This window comes from Mirounga angustirostris, unplaced genomic scaffold (assembly GCF_029215605.1).
Source record: "Mirounga angustirostris isolate CCGP_5_RB_7025 unplaced genomic scaffold, mMirAng1.0.hap1 SCAF_11, whole genome shotgun sequence".
Lineage (NCBI taxonomy): Eukaryota > Metazoa > Chordata > Mammalia > Carnivora > Phocidae > Mirounga > Mirounga angustirostris.
This window is the reverse complement of record NW_026991719.1, coordinates 123,060,978-123,082,644: the sequence shown is the minus strand read 5'-3', so window position 1 is coordinate 123,082,644 and position 21,667 is coordinate 123,060,978. Positions and strand designations below refer to the sequence as shown.

At 42.2% G+C, this 21,667-nt stretch overlaps 1 protein-coding gene across 8 annotated transcripts in view; it reads right to left on the bottom strand.

Annotated features, from left to right (window-relative positions):
* The window catches only part of MTM1 (myotubularin 1), a 94,782-nt gene that overhangs the window by 5,961 nt on the left and 67,154 nt on the right, over nt 1-21,667 (bottom strand). For all 8 annotated transcript variants that reach the window (XM_045883646.3, XM_064574674.1, XM_064574675.1 and 5 more), the window contains 6 exons: nt 18,205-18,393; nt 14,243-14,428; nt 7,969-8,175; nt 6,684-6,776; nt 6,006-6,119; nt 1,445-1,621 (listed from right to left, as the gene is read on the bottom strand). In XM_045883646.3, the coding sequence (XP_045739602.1) occupies nt 1,445-1,621; nt 6,006-6,119; nt 6,684-6,776; nt 7,969-8,175; nt 14,243-14,428; nt 18,205-18,393 (966 nt within the window). The remainder of the gene's footprint in view (nt 1-1,444; nt 1,622-6,005; nt 6,120-6,683; nt 6,777-7,968; nt 8,176-14,242; nt 14,429-18,204; nt 18,394-21,667) is intronic.

The window sequence follows — 21,667 nt, the reverse complement described above, 5'->3', positions numbered from 1 at the left end:
TATTCTAATAATGTTTCTTCCTACTTGACTTGTCACACAATTATTACCTTTATATGTTCAGAAATGAATTGCTCTAAATTCCCTGTATTTTAAGAATTTCTCCAAGTACAAATAGGTGAGGGGAGATTAGAGAATCTATACAGAAATTGGTGATACTTTCTAATTACTAATGTTTTAAAAAAGGTCACAATAAACACAGAAAAGGGTCAATTTATAGGAGACACTGCACATTTACATGGTATTTTTTTTTTATGAGAAAAGGAACATGTCCTCTGTAACAGCAGTTAGAACCCTGGCAAAATTCCCATTTCCTCTTTACTTGATATTCCAAAGGCTAGAACTACTGCTAAATAAATTCCCTCACTGTGCTTCTCAAATCTCAAACTAAACAAGTGAGTGTTCTCAAGCCCTGGACTCTGTCACTTTCCGAGAGATTACACGTTTCCACCATTACTGAATTGCAGAAGCCTTCCATGCGATCAGCAGAGACCTTGAAACGAGAGTGCCAGCTTGAAGCAGGCATTCCCCAATGGAAGAGAGGGCACAGCCTGGCGTGCAGCCAGCTGCCTGAGTGGGATAAACAATCTAAGAGACAGAATGCAGCACCCGGGCCCTGCTGTTGCCCCGCGATTTCGAGCGGGATTAAAGCTGGCGCTTACGCAAGACTGGCCTGTGAGAACAGGTAGTTGGCCGTCCAAACTGCAGGAAAATGTGCAAACCTTTACAAAAGGGCAATCGCAAATACTGAATATTTATAGCCCTGAAAACACATCACAAACCGGAGGCACTTCCGAGCCCTTACACACAGGCTGTGTTTCTCTTCTGATTCTGGATAAAGTGGAGGTGGGAGAATGGAAAGCCCGAGTGTGTCCTTAACAAAATGGGGACTCTTTTGCTTCAAAAATCATTGTTTCTCTTTTTGATTGATAAATGGCCAACTGAATGTACTATCCACTGACAGATCAATTATCTTTATTTTAGAAGTAAATATCCTCAGTGAAATGCACTCTGATGTTAGCTGACCCAGTACATACACCTGAAGCAGACAGAAGAAAATGTTTTTTTTCCTTGAGGATCATCAAAGTCTACTCACTGGAAAGAATTTTCTTATTATGTGTAACAATGTCCACTAATTGAAGGAAATCCTTAGCAATCAAGACTCAAAAATTTTCCAGAGCTTCCAATCATTTTACATTTTAGTAAAAAAAAAATTACATTATTTATAAGAATATAAGTTTAACACCAATCAAAATAAGTAGCTCAGTAATTAAAACAATTTTTAATTAAAGTTGCATTTGAAAGCAAGTGTGATTTTTTTATTCCCCCCCTCATAATATGAAAAAAAAAACAACAAAAAAACCCCCACTACCGAGTAACATTAATCTAAATCCAGAAGTCATAATCAGTAGACATCACTGCATTTTAATAATGTCACTTCACTTACTTGTTGCTTAATTCTGGGGTTCCATCTAATGTAGTAATTCACCCAAAGTTCCAAGTGACGCATACTGGCAACTGGATATAAAACTCGATTGATTTCTTTAGTATAGAAGGGATTTTTGAATTTGTCCTTATTACTGTTTATCAGCGACCATAAAGATACTGTTCGTTCTGTAACTTTCTATGGAGAAAGAGAAAGCAGGAAGCCTAAGTAAAAACATACAAGTACACAAACCATTTTTCAGCCTCAACTTGAATCACACATTTACATTACCCCCATAATAGCTCAAAAAGCCTCATGGGCCAGTGAGTGTTCAGCAGCCACTTACTGATATTTGCATAGATAATGGCCTAGCTTGAGAGCCACGATGGGTACAGCAGGATGCTGTACCATTAAATGCAATTCACTGACCTAAGACGACTATTCCTGGCTAGGTAAAAGATTTATGAACAGATGGGCAGTATGCTCTTTATAATTCAGCAGAAAGAAAAATTATCATAAGATCCCATCGGCTTTCTTCATTTTTGTATTTGTTAGAACTGTAAAATCTTAACCTGTGCCTGCTTGACAGTAGGTATCTAGATATAAAGGTTTTTTAATCAACCACCCAGATGTTCGCTCTCTATCATGCCAACGTGCAGATATTTGAAAACACGTGGATAACTGACTTCACTGAATCTTTACTTTCTCATTTGGTGTCCATCAGCTCATACAGATATTCACATTTTCACTGTTTATTAGAGATTTTTACCAATTTTGAGCGTAAACTAGAAAAAAACCCCAAAGCTTGGGAAATAAAAGGTACAATTATTAAAATTATCGAAGGCAGACTTTGAAACTCTTCCCAGTAATGACTTCAATAAGAAAGGACCAATAAGCTAAAACTGGCAGCTAAAAAAGAACAGCTTAAGTGACTGAAGAAATGTCTTTAACATACATATTTCATTAACGTGAACAAGAAATACGGCAGCATAAATTTGTCTGCCTTGGAATCCACCTAAAACTTCATTCACTTGTACAAGCTATACTGTGTTGAGTTCATTTGCATGCTTGCTTTTATTTTTGTACATACACATAGTTTAAAAAGTCAAATAGCCTGACCAGGTTTGTTATGAGAAAAAATAAAACAAAACAAAAAACCCAGCTATCTCTCACTTCCCCACAAGCAACTGTGTTTGATTTTTTTTTTTTAGTTGATCTATTTGACTATCTGGTACTTAACCTCCACATCTCTAGATAATATGCTTTCCTTGCTACCCGGGGCCTGTGGAGCTACAGGCACTTACTTTGTCTGTCCCGCCTCGTACTCCCAACATGCACCACAGCTCTCATGAGACTGACATTTAGTGCCTGGATCCCTATGATGAAGCAAATGCTACTCTCAGGCAGGCCCCACAGTCCCTTTCTGTGATTTCTTCTCCCGCACGAATTTTTTTGTCTTCCCTCGATTTAACAACTATCTGTTCTGTGTGCTAACTTTTCTTGGCATTTATCATGAATTCAACCCCCAACTCTTCCTCCAATGTCTCAAACTTGTGTCAAGACCCTCAGCACCTCTGGCGTCCCCAGTTTCTTCCTCAGAGGAAAGCAAGCCACACTGCTTGCCCCCGTGCCTCGTGCCCGGCCTGCACCCACGATCTCCTTTCCGTTTCGCCCTGAGCATCCCGTTGCCTCTCTCTCCTGAGTTCCACAGTCTTTCTTTTTTTTTTTTTTATTATTATTTTTTAAGATATTTATTTATTTATTTATTTATTTGACAGAGAGAGACACAGCGAGAGAGAGAACACAAGCAGGGGCAGAGGGAGAGGGAGAAGCAGGCTCCCCGTGGAGCAGGGAGCCTGATGCGGGGCTCGATCCCAGGACCCTGGGACCATGACCTGAGCCGAAGGCAGCCGCTTAACCACTGAGCCACCCAGGCACCCCCACAGTCTTCTTTCTTGTTTGCATGGAGCCGACACTCCAGCAGCTTCCAGAGAAAGGGTTTGGTGTGGGAGGGAACTCTTGATGCCATGCATGTCTGAGAATATCTTTGGTCTACCTAAAAACCTGGTTGACAGTTTGGTGGCTAGAAAACTCTAGGTTGAAACCATTTTCCTTTAAAATTCTGAAGGCAATGTTCCACTGACTTCCAGCTTCCGATACTGCTATTGAAAATTTTGCCTTCTTGATCTGTTTCTTTGCAAATGGTCCATTCCTTTTCTCTCTGGAAGCTTGAAGGATCTTTTCTTTGTCCCTGGTGTTTTGAAACTTCACAAAGATGGGCCTTACTTAGCACGGGCCTATTTTTGTCCACCATGCTTGGGCACGTGGCAGGCCTTTCAATGTGGAAACTTAACATACTTCAATTCTGGGAAATATTCTCAAATTATTTTGGTGATTTCCTGCTCTGGGGTCTCTCCAGTTTCTCTCTCTAGAAGCCCTATTATGTGGATATTGGACTCTAGGACTGATCTAGTTTGCTGATCTTTCCATCTTCTACCTCTGTTTCTAATGCTCTTTCTGGGAGATTTCCACTTCAGCTTCTAACTCTTCTTCTGAGTTTTTTTTGTTTTTTTGTTTTTTTAAAGATTTTATTTATTTGACAGAGAGAGCACTAGCAGAGGGAGAGAGAGGGAGAAGCAGGTTCCCTGCTGAGCAAGGAGCCCGATGTGGGACTCGATCCCAGGACCCTGGGACCACGACCTGGGCCGAAGGCAACCGCTTAACCGACTGAGCCACCCAGGCGTCCCTTCTTCTGAGTTTTTAACCTCTTCTCATTTCAAGTTGTTTTCTGATCTCTACATATTCTTTCCAAACAACATCCTGTTATTATTTCACGGTACCAATATTTTCTTATCTTTCTTGGCATATTCGATGCTAGCTGCCGGTCTACGTCTCCCCCCTCCCTACCTGGTAACCATTTTCTCCAAGCTGCTTTTCTCTCTCCTGGCTATCTGCTATTATTTAAGAGTGGAGCACTGAAGAGCTGACTGGAAGCTCTGGGATCACGAGGCTCACTGACATGAGCTTCACTGTGGGGAACCCTGGGTGTTGCTATCTTTCAGTCCTTCCTCTTGGGCTAGTCGGTTTCCCCAGGGATGATTTTTTTAAATTGAGGTGGGGTTCACATACCGTAAAATTCACCACTTTAAAGTCTACAATTCAGTTGTGCCACCACCACCTCTCTCAAGTTCCAAGAGCTCTTCATCACCCTCGTACCCACTAAGCAGGCATTCCGCATTCTCCCCTCCCTCCAGCCCCCGGCAAACACTCATCTGCTTTCTGCTGTAATGGCCTTGTTATTCTGGACATTTCCTAGAAATGGAATCATGCCATCTGTGAGCTTTTGCGTCTGGCTCCCCTCGCTGAGCATGTTTTCAAGGTTTGTCCACGCTGTAGCACGGGTCACAACTTCCTTCCTTTTTACGGCTGAATAATAGTCCAGCGTACGGCTAGGCCGCATTCTGTTTATCCTGTCCTCAGCAGACGGACCCTGGGGTTGTTGCCACCTTTTAGCTCTTTGAACATCTGTGGGTGATTTTTTTTTTTTTTAATCTTTTTTTTTTTTTTTAAGATTTTTTATTTATTTGAGACAGAGAGAATGAGAGACAGAGAGCATGAGAGGGAGGAGGGTCAGAGGGAGAAGCAGACTCCCTGCCGAGCAGGGAGCCCGATGCGGGACTCGATCCCGGGACTCCAGGATCATGACCCGAGCCGAAGGCAGTCGCTTAACCAACTGAGCCACCCAGGCGCCCTGATTTTTTGTTTCATCTCCTGTTTTCATTTCCCTTGGGTATGTGCCTACGAGTGGCATTGCTGGGTCACAGGACACTCTCTGCTTAGCTTTCTGCCACAACAGCAGCGTATGAGGGCTCCGTTTTCTCCCCCCACCCTCGCCAACGGAGAAGGTTCTTCCATGCTCCCACCCAGAATGTAAGGACCTGTTGCCAGAATGCTGGGAGTCAGTAGGGAGAGTGAGCTCCTGTCCGTTCACCTCACCCCCTGATGACACTCGGGTCCCCAGCCCGGAGAGCCACTTTCATGCTCTCTCGAGAAGAAACCTCTGTCAGAGTCATCAGCTCCAGAGAAGAGGAGACAGGGTCTGGGGAAGCTAACTGCTTATTCCAAACAGAACTGCAGGTTGCCTTATCTTTCCCCCTTTGCCCCAGACCCCGAGTCATCTGGGGCTCTACGCAATGCCAGGTGGGGCTGCTTCTCGGCTTCCCCGCTGCTGGTTTGAGACTCCGTTTCTCAAGCTAAGTCATCTACAAACTTTTTGGCTTCCCAAATTTGGTTGCTATGTCTCCTTTCTCATCTTCCCTGTTCTTAGAGGTTTATGCCTTTAAAACAATGCCCTTTCCTGACGTTTTTATGGTGTTTTGGGAGGGAGACCTTCCATACCTTTAAAGTCATTCCTACTCTCCGAAGGCAAAGTCAATGTCTCACCCTTGCAGTAAATGCCAGACACTCAACAAACCCTCTGCATTTCCCACAAATCAAGCTATATATATATATATATATTTTTTTTTTTTAATTCATGGAAGACTAGACACATTCAACTCAACAGATTACCATTTCCACTCACCTGTTTTTCTCGAGCAGATTCACAGTTGTATAAGAAAGTACCAAATCGGCAACTATACAGATGATCCAAAATTGTAATCAAAAATCGTTCGTTGAATTCAAAAGCTGTAGGGAACTAGACAAAAACACGCCAACAAAGAATGAAAACTTGGGACTGATCTTTCATAGACTGAAAAGAGGTGTATACCTGATGCCCCCTTGTAGCCTTTCAGGAAGGCCAGTGGAGGTTGCTACCCGCACACACCCTACATTTCTTGGTGCTCTGCACAGGACTGAGGAGTTTGAAGGAGTGTCAAGTATAGGAATCAAAGGAAAACAAGCAGATTTTCTGGGTTCTCCTGAGCGTACAGGGTAGTTTCTTCATTGATGGTGTCCTATGTACAATAAGCCGGTACAGAGGGAATGGAAAAGACGACTTGGGACTGTCAATTCCATTAGGAGAGAGGATGCAGTGAAATATTTAAATTTTAAAACATTATGGAAAATCCCAGACATAAATAGCAAGAATAAAACCGTAAACCCCATGTACCCATCACCCAGCTTCAACAATGACTTACATAGGGCCAGACTCGTTTCATCTCTATCTCGGCCCTGTGTACTGTGAGGCAAATCCCGGACATTAGATCAAAATACTTAAACGTGAAGTCAAATGTATTTTTATCCTGTACATATCCCTTACCTGTTTCGACATCTGCCATACACAGTCAATAAACTGGAGAAAAATAGGAGATCGGTCAGCATCGGCGTGGTTTTTATCACCATGACCTATTCTCTGAAATGAATGGATGAAGACCATTTGTTTTCATTTACGGGTACAAAACTGAGAAAGCATATATAACCCACAAAATGTGACAATACAACTCATCAATCTGCTTTCCAAATGCCAAGTTTCTCAGAGAGTAAATGGTATATGTTTTTCCTTGGCAATATAGAAATGTGCAAAGGTTTTGAAATAATGGAAATCCAGTATAAACATCCGTAACATCCCAATGCCAACTGGCAAAGCATCATCACATTCACAGCTATTTCTACCAGCAGCTGCAGGTAGACTGGGCCAGCTCAGCCTGCAGTTAGGTTAGCTAGCGCTAAGGGACCAACCCTCAAGTCTGAAGCCTCGAAACGATGTCCAAAACAGTGTGATTATTAGGAAGTGAAGTTTTTTCTCTCTTAAAGACAAGACAAAAGCCTCACCGTTTATTTTTATTAACAATGGTTCTTTCTACTTGAAAATGTTATTCACACTACTTAGGAAACATGGATGAGGATCATCTGAGGGAGCTTGTTAAAAAGGCTTTTTCAGGGGCACCTGGGTGGCTCAATTGGTTAAGCATGTCTGACTCTTGACTTCGGCTCAGATCACGATCTCAGGGTTGTGAGATGAAGCCCTACATTGAGCTCCACGCTCAGTGGGGAGTCTGCTGGAGGTGCTCTTTCTCCCTCTGCTCCTCCCCCTGCTCGTGCTCATGTGTGTTCTCTCTCAAATACATAAGTAAATAAATCTTTTTTTTATTTAAGGCTTTTTCAAAGTATATCTGGAAATAAGACCTGGAAATATGAATTTTAATGGGTTCTCTCAATTTTCAAAAGGTGCATCAGAGAATAATAATAGTAATAATAAAACCTCAACTAATAATCTAGCATCTCTGTAAAATGTATTTGGTTCTAATAGCTATAACCGCTGAGAAAGAACGGTCATTCTACCTTCCTTCTTTCACACAATTTCAATGTAAACATTTCCATGCAGGCTCCTGGCATGACTTTCGAGTCAAAATATAAATAGTGCAGATGGATAAACCTGTCTCCTAAAACAACTTTCACTGCCCCCCCAAGGAATCGCACACACTTTTCATTTGACTCCTCAGATTTTCTTTTCAAAAGCAAATAACAAAAAAGCTTAACAACTACTCTAAATCTCAAATGGCAATGATGTGACATTTAAGAAATCGACTTTTTTGTTCACTTACAGATGCAAATTTGTGTCCAAAACTTATCCATTCTTTTTGCACCAATATTTCAAACCCCTCGATGCTCCGATAGAAGCTGTCCAGCATCAGCATGGCCAGGGACGTCAGCTGGGCGGTCCTGTCCCAGCCGTCGCTGCAGTGCACAAGCACTGAGCTCTTCCCTGAAGAAACTTTGTCTGCTACTTGAATGGCTCCCGTCAAAACAAGCTGGCAAAGAACACGTGATTAGGAGGTAGCTGTAAGATACTGCTGACATTTGAAATGATCGTTTTTAACCCCAGAAAAGGTCATGTTTTCAAAAAACTGCTACTGTCTAGGACAGAAAGCCTTCTGCAAATGGAACAGCAGGAGCTGTGGGGCCTGCTGCTCTTCCTCTGGGGCAATGGCATTCTAATGAGACTAGGTTATTAAAAAAAAAAAAAAAACAACCAAACTCAATGCACACAAAGCCAAACTGCATTTCAAACTCCTTTAAAGTTCATGTGATTAGAGTACTGAGGGCTGTCATTGCCAAGTACCACAGCCTGTGGCTTAAACAACAGGAATATATTATGTTGCTAAAAGCCCGAGACCAAAGTGTGGGCAGGGCCAGGCTCCCTCTGAAGGCTCTAGGGAAGGACCTGTTCCAGACCTTCTCATAGCTCTGGTAGAGTTCCTTGGCTCGTGGCAGCAAAACTTCTATCTTCACACGATTTTCTCCCTGTGCCTGTGTCTCTGTGTCCAAATTTCCCCTTTGAATAAAGACACCAGTCTTACTGGATCAGGGGCCCACTCTACTCCGGTATGACATCATCTGAACTCACTGCATCTGCAAGGACCCTAGTTCTAAAAAGGTCACACTCTGAGGTCCTGGGGGGTCAAGGTTTCAATAGATGAAATTTTGGGGGGACGGGGTTCAATTCAACCCATAGCAGCGATCATTTTAGAAAAATCACTGGCCCAACAGGTCTAGTCTAGACCTTAAAGGCCTGACACAAGGGAAATCACCTTTTAGCCTTTAAATTGACAAAATATGAACTATTCTGTGGCTTGTAAGTAGAATATCTACGTCAAGATAAAGTGACAGCCTTCTGGTAAACGTTTGAGACGTAGAAATACTACTAAACTTATGTATACAAAGAGTTATTGCTAGGATGTCATTTTTGGATGATTTCGGTATTTATGGAGTTATCCTTTATGAAGCATGGACTTTACCCATCATGAGTGTGCAGTCTGATGAGACGGCATAAATGTATACAGCTGCATGGGCATCAGCCCAATCCACTTGTAGAGGGCTTCCATCAGCCGCAAAGTCTCGTGTGCCACCTGAGGTCAATCCCTGCTCCCACCCTCAGCCCCCGGCAGCCATGGATTTGCTTTCTGTCTCTATAGTTCTGCATTTACTAGAAACGTCATCTAAATGGAATCATATAATAGGTGATCTTTCATGTCTGGCTGCTGTCGCTTAGCATCATGTTTTTAAGGTGCATCTGTGTTGTAGCCTGCGTCCGTATTTCCTTCCTTTTTATGGCCAAGATGTATTCCATTATATGGACCGGTCATATGTTACTTATCCACTCCTTAGCTGATTGACACTTGGTTGTTTCTAGCATTTGGTTACTATGAATGACGCTGCTATGAACTTTCGCACACACAGATTTGTAGGGACTTAAGTTTTCATTTCTCTTGGGTAAATACCGAAGAGTGAAATGGTCGGATCATACAGTAAATGTATGTTTATTTAACTTTTTAGGAAACTGCTAAGCTGTTTTCAAAAGTGGTTGGACCATTTCACATTGCCACTGTCAGTGTATGAGGGCTCCATGTTTTCACGTGCTCATCAGCCATTCACATACATGATGCCATTTCTGGAGCCCCCCAAATCCTAACAGCTCTCCAACAGCCATGTATTATGGTCATTTTCACGGATTCAAGGCAAAATCAGACTAAGTGAAAGATCTAGTATAAAGAACTTTAAAGACATGTACTTTCTGTTATTTTTTTTAACTTGATTTACTTATTTTTTTAAGTAAGCTCTACGCCCAATGTACGTCTTGAACTAATGACCCCGCTATCAAGAGTCCCATACTCCACCGACTGAGCCAGCCAGGTGCCTCTGAAGCTATGTACTTTCATTATTTTGACATAAACAGTAACTGCAGATAAGTGGACAAAGTAGTGCCGAGAAGGACAGGTGAGGGGACCTGACGGCACATCAATTATTCGTACAGAAGTCCTCGCTTTTAAACTGACTAGAGCAGCTTTAGTTCTTCAAGCATTTTAAGTATCTCCTCAAAATCCTGTTTATAATTTTAATTTGAGGCACTTCTGAAGAAAGGGCTGTTGAGCAGCAACAGAAATATAGCAGATCACTTGAATTCAACTTAAGGAAGCTGAGCTGCTACTGCCCTCTTACAGAGGGTGACTTCACTCCAGACACTTCCCTTATGAAAAGGGGATACAGTCTCAGTCCGTCATCTTTAAAAATATTAGATGTTTTCCAATAAAGTATGAATTCCCACCATTGCTTCTCAACAGGAATGCTGCTAGTTATCTAGTGAAATGAAATCAGATTTTCAAAAATACCACTGGAAGCTGATAATCAGATGGACTTGTGACTGACGGGAAGGCAGTGTATGGCACGCTGGCTCAATGGCCTGGAGGCCTGGGTTTGAAACCTCCTTCCACCACTTTTGACATGTCACCCACTGAGCCAATCACAGAACCGTGGTTCCTTTCTCTCTGAAGCGAGGGGACAAATGGTATCCCCACCACCAGCTTGTCTTGGCCTAAAAGAAAGAATCCCCATAAAGTGATGACATGGGGCATGGGTTCAAATGAATGTTGGCTGCCGGCTAGCCACATTCTAAGAAACACAAAATAACAGGAAGGGCTATAGGGCAAGAGTGTTGAAAAGGACAGACAGAAACTGTAAGCTCCAGAAACCACAGAGACATTCTACCCTGTTGGGGCTCCGTTGACGGACTAGGATGAGGATATGGGACATATGCCAAGGTGGTGGTGGTCTCCTCGCCTGCAAACCTTGCCCTGTTTTGCACAGAGTGGCGGGACCATTTCGCCTGAATGCAGGTTAGTGGTGGCCATGCCATGTGTCTGTCGGCAGTCCTGGGGCTGCAAAATAGTGTGCGAGGCTGAATAATGGGTCAACCAAAGATGTCCCGGTCCTAGCCCCTGGAAATCTGTGAACACTGCCTTGTATGGTAACAGACTTTGCAGATGTTATCAAGATAATGACTCTAAGATGGAGAGATTATCCTGGATTATGCAGGTGGGCCCTAAATTACATCCCATGTATCCTGATAAGAAGGAGCAGAGGGAGATTTCACAGAGAGCAGGCAATGGGATCACAGAAGCAGAGAATGAAGCGATTTGGCCACAGCCAAGGAATGCCAGCAACCACCTGAAGCTAGACGAGGCAAGGAACAAGACTCTCCCCCTAGAGCTTCCAGAAGGAGCACAGCCCAAATGTGCCCCCACCCCTGCTGATTCCCACTCGATCTTCAAGGTCCAGCTCAAGGCTACCCATATCTCTGCTCCCCCTTTTTATTTTAAATTTTATTTTATTATGTTATGTTAGTCACCATACATTACATCATTAGTTTTTGAGGTAGTGTTCCATGATTCATTGTTTGCGTATAACACCCAGTGCTCCATGCAGTACGTGCCTTCCTTAATACCCATCACTGGGCTAACCCATCCCCCCCACCCCCCTCCCCTCTAAAACCCTCAGTTTGTTTCTCAGAGTCCATAGTCTCTCACGGTTTGTCTCCCCCTCCGATCTCCCCCCCTTCATTTTTCCCTTCCTACTCTTCTTTTTTTTTCTTAACATATAATGTATTATTTGTTTCAGAGGTACCGGACTGTGATTCAACAGTCTTACACAATTCACAGTGCTCACCATAGCACATATCCTCTCCAGTGTCTATCACCCAGCCACCCCACCCCTCCCAACCCCCCCACTCCAGCAACCCTCAGTTTGTTTCCTGAGATTAAGAATTCCTCATATCAGTGAGGTCATATAATGCATGTCTTTCTCTGATTGACTTATTTCGCTCAGCATAATACCCTCCAGTTCTATCCATGTCGTTGCAAATGGCAAGATTTCATTCCTTTTGATGGCTGCATAATATTCCATTGTATATATATACCACTTCTTCTTTATCCATTCATCTGTTGATGGACATCTTGGCTCTTTCCACAGTTTGGCTATTGTGGACATTGCTGCTATAAACATTGGGGTGCACATACCCCTTCGGATCACTACATTTGTATCTTTGGGGTAAATACCCGGTAGTACAATTGCTGGGTCGTACGGCAGCTCTATTTTCAACTTTCTGAGGAACCTCCATCCTGTTTTCCAGAGTGGCTGCACCAGCTTGCATTCCCACCAACAGTGTAGGAGGGTTCCCCTTTCTCTGCATCCCCGCCAACATCTGTCGTTTCCCAACTTGTTAATTTTAGCCATTCTGGCTGGTGTGAGGTGGTATCTCATTGAGGTTTTGATTTGGATTTCCCTGATGCCGTGTGCTCCCCCATCTTCTAGCACAATGTGACTTATGCCTGAGAAACCCTGAGTCAGAGGTCACTAAGGTGTCTATCTGGGCTCCCCAGTTACAGCTGGCCTCGCCAGAGAACACCGACAGTTTCTTTCATTTCTTTCGTATCTCCCTCTCTTTGGACAAGCCTATAAAAACTTACAGGGGCCTTTTACAGCATTTTCCATATTCCATAGGTCCTAACTTCCATACTGCATCTTATGCAGATGGCCTTGACTCCTAATTTCCTCAGATACCTGAGCCATTGAAGAAGACCTACTTCTGACCAGTCTCTCTCCTGTCTAGCTCGGAGTAGGAGTCTACTCTTCCCAACTAGGCCTCACCCAGGCCTGTTCCTGGGTTTTTGTCCAGACTGCCTCTTTCTCTAGAATGGGTCCCCTCGTCCCTTCTGCTTTCAAGCCCCACCAAATCCCAAAGGCCCTGTTCCTTCCACATGTGCATGTCACCTCTTCAACCGTACAAACCTCTTTAAAGGCAGGAAGTACGTCTCATACCTTTTTCCATTCATAGGATCTAGCGTGATGCTTTGCCTATAAAGAGTGTAATACTTCCTAAAAATAAATGTTTTATTTTAGAGTAGTTTTAGGTTTATAGAAAAGTTATAAAGGTACTACAGAAAGTTTGCATATACTCGACCCCGTTTCCCCTATCACTGACATTTGCCACAACCTGTGAACCAATATTGACATGTTATTCAATTATTAATAAATTTAACTTATTGTTAATAGAGTCCGTACTTTATTCAGGTCTCCTTAGTTTTCACCCAGTGTCCTTTTTCTAATCCAGGATCCCATCTAGGACCCCACATTACCTTAGCTGTTACAATTAATTGGTTTTGCAATTCATTTTTGAGAATGACAAATTAAGAAAAAATGAAAGTCAGACAGGCCAAATAAAAATATGATTCCTATCAAGTTTGAAAGTAAAATTTGACTAGAAAACAATTTATATTAATAATGCACCTATTTAACATAGGCTCTTTGTTTGTTTACACAACGAAAAGGTACCTTCTAAAGGTATTAGTTCCCTCAGATAGCTTCAAGTACTTTAAAAGACTGGAAGTTTTTGATGCTTTTATCAAGATGAAGGATTGAGTATAATCTAAGCACAAAGTTCATTCTTTAAAGTAAGTCAATTTGAGATAAGTTTCAATAAAAAAAATCTCTCTTTAGGTCCTTGAGGGTCATACCCAGTAATGGTTGGATAATAAACTGGCTGTTTCTAAACAAACCCGCATGGAAGACCGAACTAACTTACTACTGACAAGATGGAAAGTGACATCTCCACAAACTCTCAAACTGTTCTGGAGTGATGTTGTGAAATCTTTAACTTAAGGTAAGCATTTTATGAAGAGGTACAAAACTGTCAAATGTAGAACACTATACAACAATTATTTCATCTGTCACTGCTCAATTTTAAAATTGAAGGAATTAGGGGCGCCTGGGTGGCTCAGCCGTTAAGCGTCTGCCTTCGGCTCAGGTCATGATCCCAGGGTCCTGGGATCGAGCCCTACATCAGGCTCCCTGCTTGGCGGGAAGCCTGCTTCTCCCTCTCCCACTCCCCCTGCTTGTGTTCCCTCTCCCGCTGTGTCTTTCTCTGTCAAATAAATAAATAAAATCTTAAAAAAAAAAAAAATTGAAGGAATTAAAAAAAGATTCCTGTCCCACTAAACAATGACTTTCTTGTTTAGGTATGTACTTTTTTCAAAATATACTTGCCTTGATATGTTCTAACCAATGAGTAGACTCCAAACTGGACAACCAGTGAGATTCTTCCACATTAGGATAAACAATGTCTTTGACTTTTTTTAAAGATTCCCGCATGACATGAATGTTATGAATGTCTAAGAAGAAAAGTTCGGCGTTATGATATGCATCATCACTTTCATATCCTCCTCCTGTTGCCTGAGAAACAGCAAGACACACAAACAGTCAGTTGGGTTTTCTATTTCATCAGAAAACTTACACAAATATTTCAAGTTACTGGTCCTCCAAATCTCAACCTAAAACCTTCCAGCTTGGATGCAATGATTGACGTGACCGGACTTCCCATCCAACACTGAGCCTCAACAACATCAGTCACACTCTGAGCTCGGGGAAAAAACAAACAAACAAACGAAACAGGAGGCTGGCAATTTCCTGGGGATCTGTATTTGCAAGAAAAAAAAATCACTTCAAAATGTTCCATAATTACTAGCTCTTCTTCTCGATCTGGAAAGGCAAGAGCGGTTCTCAAGCGTCCTTTTCCCCTATGGGTTTTGTAGCAGAACTCTTCGGCAGCGGGAGAGGGACGGGGCGCGGCGCTAACTCGAACAGCGCTCAGCTTCAGCCTCTCTTTGCTCTGTGATTTGAGGCAAAGCACTCAACCTCTCTGAGCCTCAGTGAGAACACTAGGTAGGCTAAACAGGATTAAAAGGAGTCCTACTCTGTCACAGTTAACACCAGCCACCATTTAGTGAGCCCCAGTGAAGTCCCAGATACTAAGATTCTTGCTTTACATCCTCTTATCTAATTCTTACAGCAATGCCGCTGGATAGGTATTACTGTCCCCATTTTGTCAATGAGGAGAGATGCTATTTAATGATCCCCAAAGGTACACAGTAATCAATCAGTAGAATTCCAGGCGTCCGAGTTCAAGGCCCAGACCTTTTCTAGTGCACCATGACCACCTGTCTGCCATGCAAACACCAGGGACAGAGAGCTGCACTGCGCCGAGTAAGCCCTCAAAGAGCAAAAGGTTTCAAGAGGAGACAAGCTGGTCATCATCTGCCACGGCGTCTGTGAGGAGTGACTTGCCAGGACAGGCATCCGGACCGCTTCCCAGCATGGCGAAGATACCCATTTTCCATGTATAGCAAAAGAAATGGAATGGCTGCATTCTGCCTCATGTTTTAAAATGCCATGGAACATGTGGCCTCTGGCCCTTTAAGAAGAAGTTAAATAATTCAGAGACTTGCCAAGAAAGCAACCGTTCTCCAAGCTGAAATGGAAGGGGAAGGCATTGGACAAATGTGCTGTTGCTACATTTTGCCTCTTTTCTTTTTATTTATAACAATAGAAAGAATATATAACTTGTAACTCAGAACAGAAGGGCCAATGCAGCCCATGTTTTTTTTCCAGGGTTAAGTCACAATGGTTTCCTGCGGGATAGAAGTAAGGCAACCACCTGAATTTCAAACCTAAAGACCTATGTACAAGCCAGAGGTCTTGGTCTTCCCAGACTCTAGGCAAGAAAATAGGTTTTATTTAGAAATATATTTTTAAAGCTTGTCACAAACAGCATCAGTATAAGTAGACAAAACACATTCAAACTTGTTGTTTTTAAAAAAGTTATTAGCTAATGAATAAATAGACAAATGAGCCCTATTTCCCTCTTCTTGGTTATCCACGCCTCAGGGCACATAACACCTTGCGGCTCTGATCAGAGGCTGACAGAGGTGCCCCTATCCACCTGGCAGTCACTTTTGTAACCTGCAGGCACATAGCCTGGGAGCAAACAGCGAGCCTCAGTTTTGCCAGAGCTGCGAGTCTCTAATGCAATGACAAGTCACCCTCCCATGGATGACCTGCTTCTCTACCCATGTGGTTTTTAAATAGTTACAGTGATTTTTCAGAGATTCTCAATGCTGGAGTTTCTTTCATAAATAACTGAAGATAAGATAATATGCAGAAAAATAAAAGGCAAAATAGACTTTTTGCCCCTTGCCTGGGTTTTGTTTGTTTACTTTATAATGGTGTGATGTTGATTATTACGTTGGGGGTGGGGGCTGTAAATTTCTAAATATCCACAAGGGAGGAACGATCAGGTCCAAAGAGAACAGAAGTCAGAAGGGTAAAAATCAATTAGCCAAGCATAGATTGAGTTCCCAAAAGTTCAAATTCTCCATCTCTGGTTAGTTTTGAAGTCTTTTCAGTTTCCTTCTCTTCAACAAAAAGGAACAACCCTGATTATCTAGTATGACGACATAAAGGTTCAAGGGCCTGTTGCTATGGATATAGATGACTAGGGGAGAGACACAGCTGAGGGAGGAGGGAACGGGGGCTTGGTTTTTAAAGAATGCTGCAGAGATCTTTAAAGCCTAGGTTTTTTCCTTAATTTTTTCCTTCCCTTCATTCCTAAGAGCACTAGTAACACAGGCATATTTCCTGAGTGTTAAAAAAAGGCATTCAAGAATTCTGTTCGGAAGCTGGTGGGGGGGGGGGGGGAGGAGATTCTACTGCTATCACAATAAGCTTTAAAGTTAATATGATAAAGGTAATCATTTTATACATTTTCATATTTTAAAATAATCTTTCTAAATACCTCATTTTAATGTTACATCATATCTATTTCAGGTTAAATGTATACATGCAAATATTGCATTTTATACATGTTTTCAACTCTGAATTATATATGAGGGATGGAACAGAAATACCTAACATTACAAATAATGCAAGAAGATATTCATCTCTAGACTTAATTTCCTAAATGTTTACTTCTACTTCCTAATTTACTTGTCAACAACACTCCCTGATTGCTTTACCTATAATTTCAAAATCATTTCCATTACTGAAACAAAAATCAACTGCAATAACAGATAGCTGGGCCAAGAGCACACAGGGAGCAGAGGGGACTCCGCAGATGTGAACGTGTAAGACACACAATCCATGTGCAAATAATGGCGAGTGGAGCTGCACACGCATGCCATTTTACACACCCTTCCATTGAGGAAGCTGCTGCATCTCGCCGAGCTGCTTGAGGACTTGTTTTGCTTTCAGGGTCTTGTCTTGTGCAATGACTAATTGAAGATGCCAGAAAAGTGACCTCGGATAAGCAAAGTATTCACGATGATGACATTTAAGCCTACGGCTGATGAGAAACAAGAACTCTGAAAGGCGCAATGGCGGTGAACAGCCCAGGGCAGGCCCACTGTGGGCACTTGCAAGTGACAGCTGGAAATGATAGGAGAGGGAAAAACGAAACAAAGAGGAGAAGTTGAATGTAAAAAGCATAATAACCTGGGGCTGCTCAGTGTACAAATGGCCTTATACATTGCGGCAGATTCTGTGGAAGCTTCTGAAAGCGACACTACCTAGTCACTGATGTTCACAATGATGACCCCGATCAACTTCAGGGGCACTCAGCATACTCTGCGTACGAAGGCCAAGAAGACAACGGAGACAGATTTTCTTTGAAAACAGTAACACTGTGTGCACATGACTATAAAATCCATGTACAGAGATCTACTCATTTCTTCAATTATCTTCTACAAATGAGAAGACCCATTCATAAGGATAGTGAAGAGACCGTCTGGATAAAGCTACAGATTGAGGATTTTAACAATTTCGGCTTCCCACAACTCCTCGTAGATGCTTCAGCAGTCTATATATCAAGAGGGATCAAGAACAGCCTAAAGAGCTCCAAAGAGACTCCAACTTTTGCCAAAATTGAAGTTCATTACAGTTCTATACCCACCTAACTTACCTAAAGGTTATTCTCATTTGATCTTAATAGATTCAACTTTCAAGATACATTTTGTGATTAAAACTACTTCCTACCTCAGCAAACCAGTTTTCCCATTTCAACTAAGTTTAACTATTAATGTAAGCCCACATGTTGACACACCGTGCAAAAACATTCACGTAAAGCATGGCATGCTAGCCGTAAGATAAGCATCTAGCGTGTCACTAAATATACTCACCTTGTTGGCCACCGCATTTACATTGGGTCTTGCATCATAGATTGTGAGTTTAGAAATTTGTCTGTTAGTCTCCCTGATAACATCGAGATACTTCTCATCATCTTTATTCCGTTTACCACTCATACCGACAAGAGGCTGACTGCAACGCACGATGACTGTGTTGTTTTCTGGATGAATCCATGACAGCACCTATGGTGAGTTCAGAAATTTTAAGCTATCAAGAAAAAAAACAAACCTCAAAACTGTTAGAAATATAAAAAAAAAATAATAAAGCACAAACAATCATGATGAAGTGAGTCTGATTTGGCCAGAAGAGAATACTTATTACGTGTGCACAATGAGGACTATTCAGAGACAACTAGAATAACCAATTGCTTTACTAGTCTTTTCTTAATTAGCACCACATCTCGTAGAGGTTAAATGCTTACCTAAAAAAAAGTTCTATCACTTAAAGGGAATAAAAAGCTTCTGATACTACTTCAGTTCTGTAGCCTGCACTGGATTTCTCAGACAGAAACAAGCTTTAGCAAGAAGTGAGACCTAATGGAAATCATCTCTGCTATAATGTGTTTCTATAAGACCAACTCACTTCTACAGGTCATCTCCCCCACAGTCTCAATTCTAGAATCTCACATAGTGGGGAGAAAAACCCAAGGGAAGCCAAAAAAACAAACAAACAAACAAACAAGCTCTCAGGATGACCACAGAGCTGCCAGAGGTCCCACAATGAAGCTGTGCACATAAGCCTAGCATGGGGGTTACCTGGTTTCTAAGCTCGCGGTGCAGGAGAAACACCACCTGTAAAAGGTAGCTAACAATATAATACAATAAAAACTATGGAAGTGTCCACTCTAAGTGGGTGAGTTGTTTGGTAGGTGAATTAGATCTCAAAGCTGTTAAAAACAAAACAAAACAAAACAAAAAGGGAGCCAGGAGTTGACTGTGGTGGGCAACAGTGTGGGCTCTGGGGGCAGCACATCTCTGTTGTGGCTGTAACCTGGGCACGGAGCTCACAGCCTCTGTCGCTCCCCTCTCCTCCATCAAATGGGGGTGGGGGAACATGACTCCATGGCCCTGCTGGGGGGATGGGCGAAGAACACATGTAAAGTACATTCCAGGGGCAGGCCAGTTCACAGTTTGGCCTGTGAAGTCAGATAGGGAAAATTGTGAAAAGCAGACGCAAGAACTGAAGAAGCTCACTTACTACAAGGCCAAATGCGTTGTCATCTCTGAAGTCACCCCCTCCATGATGGCAAATGATAAGCACTGATGTTCATAAAAACTGATGTGCATAATAGTGACAACAAGTTAGTGAGAAAAGATTATACAGTAGCGTGAATGAGTACTCATTCACTGAGTCTTTGTGCCATGCCAGAGACCAGTAAAAACACCACTGTGGCCCCTAAGAATCCAAAGGCTCAGAACTGGGAAGCCCTGGGACAAGCACTGGTCTCCTGGACCTCCATTTTCCAAGCAACAACATGGAGGTGACACCGGCCCAGCCTGCCTCCTGTGGCCCTTGTTTCGAGACAGGTAAGAGACAGGAGATTCCTTTTATGCATGTATGTATGTATTTTTCATTTTTCAGGCTTACTGAGATATAAGTGATCTACAACACTGTAAGTTTAAGCTGCACAACATGTGGATTTGATACAAGATCACCTTTAAAAGAGCACACTGCTACACATACAAGAGGCTTGTTATTTGATAAACACCCGCACCAACTTTTAAATTTAAATCAGGTCCTAGGCCAGAAACTGCCGTGTGCCACCACAGTGCCCTCCCTCCCTCCATCCCTCCTCTCCCTGCCTGGGAGATTTAAGGCTGGAATCACCATGCCGTTAAGAAATGCTACTCTTTTAAGCTGTTTTGCTTCTTTCTTTCTTTTTCTTTTGGGATCGCGACTATCTTCTTAAAAAGGATGCTTGCTGTTTGACTCACAGGTATAAAGAATGATCACTTCATAACACCAACTACCATGACTGCTTTCAAAGGTTGTTCCGATTAAGGTTAGTATCTAGAAGCCATAGATAATTAAGGATGTACACACATATTTAGCCACCAAAAGATGTTGATCGCAGCACTGTTTATAATAGTATAAGATTAAAAGGAACCCAGATGTCTTACAACAGAGAACGGATATACTACAGCAGGGTACAGCGAAACCCTTGCACACACTCATCTCTTTCCAAGACGATGCTACGCAGAGAAAGCGGACTGAGGCACAGATTACAGAATAATTTCATCTTTTTAAATAAAACTATGTCTGCATAGAAGGAAGTTTGGAAGAACGTAGACCAAAATGTTAACTGTGGTTCTCACTAGGGGGCAGACTCCTGTTTTGCTTATCGGCATTTTGTTACGTATCTAAAATAACTATGTATTACTTATATGTAAGGACTTCTGTAACTTTAAGACAAACCTGTTTGAGAACACAGGGATGCATATAAGAACAGATGTATGCATTAATGGGAACACTGATGCACGTGGATCATTTTGTTATTCAACAATACCTTACAATTGTTTATGTCCTATTTATGCACAAAATAACAAGATTGCTTTCTCATCAATTCCTTTTGTATTTTTATATGGGCTTTTAAAAAAGAACTGAATAGCAAATATTAATGACTTCACATTAAAATCAAATACATTTTCTGGGGTATAGTCAAGAGTCAGGTGGTTAGAAGGTGTATCAGAAAGACTACATTATCTACTATTAAATATTTTCTTTTAAAGATTTTATTTATTTATTTGAGGGAGAGAGAATGAGAGAGAGCACAAGAGGGGGGAGGGTCAGAGGGAGAAACAGACTCCCTGCCGAGCAGGGAGCCCGATGCAGGAATCGATCCGGGGACTCCAGGATCATGACCTGAGCCGAAGGCAGTCGCTGAACCAACTGAGCCACCCAGGCACCCTACTCTTAAATATTCTTAAGCATGGTAATCTATAAAGATATAGACATGATGGAGAGCTTAGCCTTTATTAGGAAAAATAAAGGCAGACTGGTGGCCGTTATGAAGTAAGAAGGATCAATAAAATGGCTAAATAAGTAAAAAGTTAAGCATTCTATTGGCTCTACGGTAGACTTTCATTCACTCAGGATAGTGGAGAATAGTAGGTCCACAGTGGACTGGGCACAGCTGTTTCATCTCCTCTCCTGCCCCAAATCCCATGAATTCACACACACACACACACACACACACACACACACACACGCTCGCGCCCGCATGACACGGTCAATGTTCAACTGAATGAAGGCGTGAACAAAATCGATCCACACTACCCTAGCCTAGTTCTCCTGTAGGCGAGACAGGGGTGGAGTCTATAGCTATGGCACAGAAAAGTATGTCACAACGGAGCAGAAGAGGAGTAAGTAAACTTGTAACTCTAGCCTCATTGGCACTACATTCTAGCAAAATGACCTAAAAAACATATGTTCAAGTATGATATAGATCATTAACAT